Genomic DNA, 8,730 nt, shown 5'->3' with positions numbered 1-8,730 from the left:
TGGAACAAACTTCCAGAAAACTGTAAAACAGCTGAAACACTGGGTGCCTTTAAAAATCAACTTAAAACCCACCTGTTTAGAGTTACTTATGGCTAAATTAGGGTTTTAATGTCTGAGGTTTGAGAATCCATGTAAGATGCTAAAACTCTGAGGTTTGAGAATCCCTGTATGATGTCGCTGTGCTAAAACCGTTCGAGGAAACCCCATAAGGGCAAGTCCTCACGTGGATCGATGTTTTTAATGTTTTTCTTTACTTTTAATAATGTTTTTATCTTTTTCAAAATCTTTCTCTTTCTCACTGTTTGTTCTGTTTTTATTTTATTATGTAAAGCACTTTGAAATGCCTTGCTGCTGAAATGTGCTATACAAATAAAATTTTATTGATTGATTGATTGATTTGAAGGGGTGTAAATAAGACTGACATGACACCTGTCATAAACATTAAGAAGTCTTTATGAATGTTTGACGGTTCTCATGAAGTGTCATTTGGTAAATAATGACACTTTTAATGCAAAGTTGCTCTAAAAGTGCCAACTTTGCATGATTTTGTAAATTATGATAATTTAATGCAAAGTTGGTTCTTTTAATGGACTTTTAATGCAACTTTTAGAGCAACTTTACATTAAAAGTGTCATTATTTACCAAATGACACTTCATGAAAACCATCAAACATTCATAAAGACTTCTTAATGTTTATGACGGGTGTTATGTCATGTTTATGACAGGTGTTATGTCAGTCTTATTCACACCCCTTCAAATAAAGTGTTACCATTTTTTTAATGTTGAAAATCTCATAAAATTGCAACTTGATTTGTGATTTTACATTCCTGAGTTTTTTGAAACGATAAGTTCAAAAACATGAACTTACTGCCAAAAAATTGGTGGAGTACTTTTGAAATCATTTACGTTGCTTTTAGCCGCGGTAAAAAGCCAAACGGAACAAAAACATGTAAAAATGTGAATGTTGCGCAATGCGTCCCCTATAAAACCTTGTGAAATATACGCCTGACAGCCACAGATTACCAGAAGTCACCATTTTCCTTTTTCTCTCGTCTTTCGCTCCCTTTCCTCAGGTAGGAGATCGCGTCATCGCCATGAACCGCCACGGCATGTGGCAGGAACTGGCGGTCGTTCCCGCTAACCGCACCTTCCCCATTCCAGACGGGATGAGCTTTGAGGAAGCCGCAGCTCTGCCCATCAACTACATGACGGCCTACATGATGCTGTTCGAGATGGCCAACCTCCGGCCGGGGAAAAGCGTCCTCATCCACATGGCTGCCGGTAAGAACATCCACTTTATGCATTTTAAGTTATTGACCTTATTTTATATTTTCTATGCTTTATTTTCCTGTGTGGAGGTGGGGGAGCATCCAAGAGGTGTATTAAAGTAAGAGTAGCAYTGCTTCAACATACTTTTACTCGAGTAAAAGTAAAAAGTGGCCATCAACAAATTATTTGGTGAAATGTTTACTCACGTATTGATTAGTTTGATCAAATTATTGATATTTGATATTTAAAAATTACGTCATCAGGTGTTAATTAATTCATTAATTCACATAAGTAACAAACATTTACGAAATCAGACAAAATATATTTTTTCCAAATCAGTTTCTTTCAATAAACTTATGAAACTTTAACAAAAACTGCAGGTGTGAGTCTGGTGGACATTTGGTTTAAACATGTTTGTTTTTCATTCAGTGAAGTAGAGAATCCAGAAGTAAGAGTAGAAATACTTCATAATGAAATTACTTGAGTAAAAGTAAAAAGTACAGCGTAGTAAAAATACTCCTAAAAGTACATTTTTCAAAAGTTACTCAAATCAATCTTATTGAGTAAATGTAACTCTGATGGTATGCTGTTAGTTACGTTGTATGTCAATTCATTGATTTTAAATTAATAATAGAAAAAAGTGGAATGTGATAATTGAAAATTGACATTATCGTAATACTTGATACCAAAGCTATTTTTCTAGGTATTTTGCAGACTTAAGTAAAAAAAAAAGAACTTTCACCTTAAATTTGCTTGCTGTTCCTCATTAAGCTAAAGCTATGATAACTTAGCTTTAGCTTAATCTGATCAACTAAAATGTCTGATTTTGAGACAGTTGGAGAAATAGGGAGCAGAATTGGATTTAAAAATTTAGTTTTGCCTTCACATCCGTCTTTTCATTATTGCAGGATGAGGATTTACACAAAACGATAAACAGTGTGATACAGTAGATCTTAAAGTTGCACACACCTCAGTTTAAATGGAAGCTTAAATAAATAACTTAGGATTAGATTACTTAAGGTTTAAAAAGTCTGCAGCAACACCTTCACATTTTTTGTCAACATTGTTTTTCTGTCACCTGAAGAATTGGCTTAAAAATCATGATTTTGTTTTTGATGAAATCCCAAATGATTTGTCACTTAGCTGGCAAAATATTTTAACTTTCGCCCTAGTTGAAGTTTTTAATTGTATAAAAATAAATAATAATGTTCTAAAGGAACATTTCCTCCAATCTGCAAGGCAAAATAATTTAAGTCACCAATCACTCAATAAAACTACTTTGAATTTCATTACTGCAGTGAAAAGTCATCAGTCGTGGTCAGAACTGAGGCTGGTGTGTGTGTGTGTGTGTGTGTGTGTGTGTGTGTGTGTGTGTGTGTGTGTGTGTGTGTGTGTGTGTGTGNTGTGTGTGTGTGTGTGTGTGTGTGTGTGTGTGTGTGTGTGTGTGTGTGTGTGTGTGTGTGTGTGTGTGTGTGTGTGTGTGTGTGTGTGTGTATAAAAGGGCAGCCTGGATTGTTATCAGACTCGGTTCCTTTGGCAGCATGTGACATTTAAAGCAACCAGACATTAATATTCTCATAGGTCCAAATGTGTGCAGAATATGTTAAACTGATGCCTGTGATAGATCACAGTATGTTGTATAAAAATGATGAAATGTATCTTCAGCTGTTTTTTATATATACTATCTGAACAAGTAAATTCATTTTCCTTTCATCAGAAAGATATTTTTAAAAACAAAACTCGATTTCTGGAGGATTTTATTGAAGTAGTATTCTCCTTTAGATGTCAGCAGATCAAACAGCAATGACACCGTTTTATCTTAGCTTAATTTATATGTATTTTTGCCATAATTTAACTTTAATTTGCTTAGCTCCCTTAGCTTTAATTTTGCTTCTTTAAATTAGCCTTAGCTTGTTTTGTCTAAGGAGGCTTAAGCTTTGGGTTACTGTTTAACTTACCCTCATATGCTACAGCTTAGTTTGTTGCTCAATTTTGTTTTAGAGTTGCTTCTTTAACTCAGATTTAACTTAGACTTACCATAGCCTCCCTTAGCTAGCTCCACTTTAGCTTAACTTGCTAAAGTGGAGCTTTAGCTTAACTTTAGCTAAAGCTCCACTTTAGCTAAAGAAGGGTATGCCATCTTGGCATACCCTTCTTAGCTTTAGCTTCTTAGCTTAGATTGTTAATTTAGATTTGTTCTCTTAACCTAGCTTTAGCTTAGCTCTCCTAGCTTAAGCTTACCCTACTTGGCTTTAGCTTAGCTTCCTTAACTTAGGTTTGCACTTTTATCTTGGATTTAGTTAAAGCTGGCTTTAACTTGCTCTGGTTTGCTGTAGCTTGACTAATTTAGCTTTTTAAACTTTGTTTTAAACTAGATTTAATTTAGCCTCGGCTTATCGTCCCTAATTTAGTTTTGGTTTACCCTGCTTCAGCTTACCAGCATAACTTTAGCCAAGCTCCCTTAGCCTAGCTTCAGATTAGCTTTCTTAAGTTAGGTTTGCACTATTAACTTGGCTTTTGCCCTTTTCCTTAACTTGGCTTTAGCTTAGCTTTAGCTCACTATCTTCAACTCATTTTTATCTGAGCTTCCTTAGGTTGGTTGTAATTTCACTTATTGACTTAGCTTTAGCTTTAGCTTTTGATGTATACATTTGTCCTAGTGCTGGGTGTCTGTTTGTTGCTGGTTTTGACAGTAGGTGACAGTAATGTAAACTGCATTGACATTCATGACCCGGTCTCAAAGAACAGGTTATGAATGTCAGCGTTGGAACTGTGAGTTCCAACGTCATATAGCATAATTGAGCTTGTGCTGAATGAATTTCATAAAAAAATGTTCCACTTGTTTTGGTGATAACAGTTTATTTCTGCACTTTCATTACATTTTCTGCAGTCATATTGAACCTAAACTATAGCCTTGTCAGAATTTGTTCATCAAGTTGCATTGTTTGGATTTTTCCAACTTATAAATCAAATTTTAGCTTCTGAGTGCTGATTGAATGCACTATAACACACAGACAATTTGGAAAAGAACATGGTTTCCATGAATAACTTTATCAGGACAGAAGAACTGATACAGTATAATTATTCACCATATTGGTTAATTAATGCGAGTGATTTATTCTTGGAATAGTTTGTGTACTTTTCAAGAAGTACACATCAGTATGTTGCTTTTTGATTTATGAAGCTCAGCATTTACCATAATATCAAAGTGCCAGTAAACCCCATCAGAGACGAAGTTTGGGCCAGTTTTCCTCGTCTCTCTGCCTTCGCGTCACCTGACCTTCATCATCTTCGCTCTCGAAGGCCGCCTGCTGGTGCTAAGCAACTAGATGTTTGGTAACTGACCTGTACAATTCATCTGCAAAAGGCCGGGGTGATGAAAAGGCCAAGAGGGAAAACAGGTGAACCTGGACACCCAGATGACCTGCTGAAGGCTATGTTACCACGGAAACCGAATAAACGGATGCTGGAACCGAAGAGCACACACTTCGGTTTCAGCATCAGTTTATTCGATTTCCAAGCTTTTAGCAGATGGAAAAATCACACCTCCACCCCAAACAGACCTGGATGTAATTTAAATAAAACTGATATTGAGCTTTTATATGTGTCAATGTATAGCCAGAAGCTTTTTGTTCATTTGTTTACAAAGCTGTTTCCCATTTTCCATAAGTGTTGGCGAATCTCTGGAGTTTTAAATTTTAGTTTTAAACCTGTAAACTGGAGATATGACTATTTAGAAGGTATGTTATTCAGAAAACCTTTCCAAAAATAATGTATGCAGCAAATGTGCCATAACTTTCTCCAGCTGAACAGAAATGGGAACAATCTAGAGTTGGCGTACAGCTTCACTTATTACAGCAAGACTGCAAAAACACAAAATCTTACCAAGTAAATTTGGTCTACTTTCTGGTGTAAATATCTTAGATCACTTGAAATGAGACAAAACTAACTTACAAGCAACTTTTCAGGAAGATATAGGAGCTTATTTAAGTCAATAATTCCTTAATTTTGACGTGCTAGCTCCATTGGTAGATTATTTAACTTATAAAGACATTTTATCCATGTTATAAGTGAAATAATCTGAACTAATATTCTCAGACCTGAACCCTCAGAGTCGCATAAAGACGGTTACAAAGTCGGCCTTCTACCACCTGAAGAACATTTCAAGGATTAGGATTAATGTCTCGGCAGGATCTAGAGGACCTCATCCACGTGTTTATCTTTCGTTCTGGTCCACTCTGCATCCCCAGAACTAGAACTAAACATGGACAAGCAGCATTCAGCATCTATGCACCATAGATCTGGATCGAACTTCCAGAAACAGAACTCAACAGAAACGGAATTCCTTTAAATCTAGACCAAAAACCAACTAGAGTTGCTTTTGGGTCATGATAAATGGACCATGGACCAACATATTTCAATTGCATTTTGGCAATTGACAAATTCAACGTCTGTTACTGGTTTTCATAATTTTTGACTATATGATGGGTTTCGACTGACTTGTTGCTGAAATGTGCTTCACAGATGGACTTGACTGACTGACATAAAGTCATACTCTTGGTTTGTATGCAGCTTTTTAAATTCAAACGGGCTGCAGTGAGCCAGGATGAAGTTTTATAAGAATGATCAGCAGAGTCATATGAAACCACACAGATGCTGTTTTGTAATCACAGTGCAGAGCATTTGAAACTGCAAACCAAACCGAAAACGAACCGCCTTCCTGATGGTGCCAGTCTCATCTGCGTGTGCACATCTGTAGGTGGCGTGGGAATCGCTGCTACCCAGCTGTGTCAGACCGTGAAGGATGTGACAATTTTCGGCACCGCGTCCGCTTCCAAACACGAGACCATCAGCCAAGGTGGCGTCACTCACCCCATCGACTACCGCACCAAAGACTATGTGACCGAGATCCGCAAAATCAGCCCAAAGGGTGAGAAAACAAAACGGTTTTACTGCTCTGAAGCAGAACATTACTATTTTCTGCTGACCATTTTCTTCCTTCTCTCTTTTATCTGCAGGAGTGGATATTGTCCTGGACCCTCTTGGTGGCGCCGACACTCAAAAAGGTTTCGGTTTGCTAAAACCTCTGGGAATGCTTATTGTCTTTGGTAAGTCATCACATCTGAAGGAAATATTTTAGTTGTTTTTAACAATGCTCTGCACACAACAGCTATTATTATTTTTTATTTAATTGTAATTGTTTAGTCTGCTTATAAATACAATATAAGGAATAAGTGGATTATTCTGCCAAAGCAACTCAAGTCCAGTTTTGCTTTCTTACACTTTTATATTAAATGTTATTAATGCACACATCACTTTTATTGAAGAACAACATTTACATTTGAAAATGTTGTATTTAATGAAATAACCAGTTGTTTTCTTTAAGAGCATACTGTGATTGTACTTTGCAAAGTTTGAACAAATTTAGTGGCTGGAACTGATGGTTAAATGAAGATACATTAAAGCCATCAACCATCAAGAGCTAAGCAAGAATTTGTTACTTTGATACAATTCCTCTCATTAATGCAAACAATCACAGAATTTTCATGAACATTTTAAGATGCTTTAATAAACTTTAATCGCCGTCTCTGATCTTGTTCCCTTAATGACTGAAGCTTAAGTTGAGTTGCTTTTTATCCGTTTTGCTGTTAACCTGTTGACATTATCTGGTAGAGCTGTGTTCTGTTACCATAGCGACCTTAACCAGAAAGTTACCAAAATAAAAGTATAGACCTTTAACAGTACTTACAATAAACAAAAGTAATTACTCTGTTTCCTTTGCACATTAATTTTACTTACACAGATGATTCTACCTTTCTGTGAATTTCACTCATGGTTCAAAACGGATCTTTTGAACGGATCTTTAAAGTGAAATAATTCTGAATTTTTCCCTCAAAGAGCCGCAAAGTACCATTGATATAAACAAGCAGCCTATGCTAAAACCTTCAGGTCGCTCAGCTGTTATCTCTGAATTTTGGATTCAGAGTGCCAACATTTAAACGGCCGTTTAGATTTTGGTTCCGTCTCTCTGTGGATCCAGGAGCAGCCAACTGTGTGACGGGCCAGAAGAAGAACCTGCTAGCCATGGCGAAGACCTGGTACAACCAGCTCACCCTCAACACGCTGAAGCTGATGCAGACCAACAAGGCCATCTCTGGCTTCCACCTGGGCTACATCCGGGATGAGGAGCTGTTCGAGCGGACTCTCGTTAAGCTGGTGGAGCTGTACCAGCAGGGCAAGATCAAGCCCCATATTGACTCCCGTTACCACTTTGAAGAGGTTAGTCTGAAGAAATATTCATGTAGGAATTGCTTAGCCTGTCAACATTTGAATGCACAGGTAACACTAAACGTGTTTTTCTTCATTGCTGTTGAATTATCACTGTTAAAAGGGGACCCATCATGCAAAATTCCCATTTTGCAAGTTTTTGTTCTTTCCATTTGGGCCTTAACTGAATCAGAATCAGATTTCCTTTTATTGTCATTATGCACAACAAAAGTGAAAAAATAGCAACTCTCGAAGGCAAGTCATATAACTGAATAAATAAGAATATCTCAGTAAATATAAAATATAGTAAGAACACAGAACAACTGGGATGTTTAAAAAATAAATAAATTGATGATCAGGTTTTAAATGGATTGGCTGTGTTCTTGAAACAGCCCAAGTGTTTAAAAAAAAACTGTTGTTTTTTGGTAATAAGTAAAAAACAATTTGGTGTCTGGAAAATGAGCTGTTTTGAAAACCTCTTGATTACTGATTACACCAAAACGCATCGCAGAGCACCACAGGAAGTCATCCCTGCCTCTAGCTATCAGAATATACTACCCCCAACTCTTTAACTTCAAGTTTACTCTGGACTCGTCTGTAGATTTATTAATAGATTAACACATTTCCATGATCATACTTGCTGTTATTTTATTTATTTTATATATGGGTCATATGCAATTTAAATTACATATATCAACTAATGTGTATATTTAAAAAAAATTAATTTTAAACTTTTTTTATGTTTGCCAATACTTTTACAATTTGGATGGAGTAGTCTGTCAACAAATAAGTAATTTTCCCTTGGGGATAAAAATAAAGTATATTCTATTCTGTTGTTGAGTCACATTCCATGGGCACTGCCCGTTACCTAGCAACGGCAGCCAAGCCCAGCCCATCACCTAGCAACCAAAGCAGAGTTTCTGAAGGTTTGGTCAACTAGTTTTACTGCTGTATGCACTATTCAATGGCGGCTGGAAAAGAAAAATGTTTTGTTGTTGGTTGAATTACTTTGTTTAAAAATTGTAACAGTCCATAGACTTATCCTAACCTGTTCAAGGAAGCATAATTTACCAACGATAATTCCAGGTTTTGACCACTATGTTTAGATTAGCAACTCAAAAATTGTAAGCTGAAGAACTAACTAGAGGATTTTTAAATTGGTCTGAAAACTGTAATTTAATTATATATATATAT

The 8,730-nt window shown here is 36.3% G+C and overlaps 1 protein-coding gene across 1 annotated transcript in view; it reads left to right on the top strand.

Annotated features, from left to right (window-relative positions):
• Nucleotides 1–8,730, top strand: part of LOC103481272 (synaptic vesicle membrane protein VAT-1 homolog) — a 23,953-nt gene that overhangs the window by 13,551 nt on the left and 1,672 nt on the right. Inside the window, exons 2-5 of the mRNA XM_008436661.2 lie at nt 1,074–1,281; nt 6,029–6,199; nt 6,288–6,377; nt 7,310–7,548. Of these exons, the coding sequence (XP_008434883.1) occupies nt 1,074–1,281; nt 6,029–6,199; nt 6,288–6,377; nt 7,310–7,548 (708 nt within the window). The remainder of the gene's footprint in view (nt 1–1,073; nt 1,282–6,028; nt 6,200–6,287; nt 6,378–7,309; nt 7,549–8,730) is intronic.

The sequence above is a fragment of the Poecilia reticulata genome, linkage group LG19, assembly GCF_000633615.1.
Source record: "Poecilia reticulata strain Guanapo linkage group LG19, Guppy_female_1.0+MT, whole genome shotgun sequence".
Lineage (NCBI taxonomy): Eukaryota > Metazoa > Chordata > Actinopteri > Cyprinodontiformes > Poeciliidae > Poecilia > Poecilia reticulata.
Note: the sequence above shows the minus strand (reverse complement) of the source record. Positions and strands in the feature narration are given on the sequence as shown.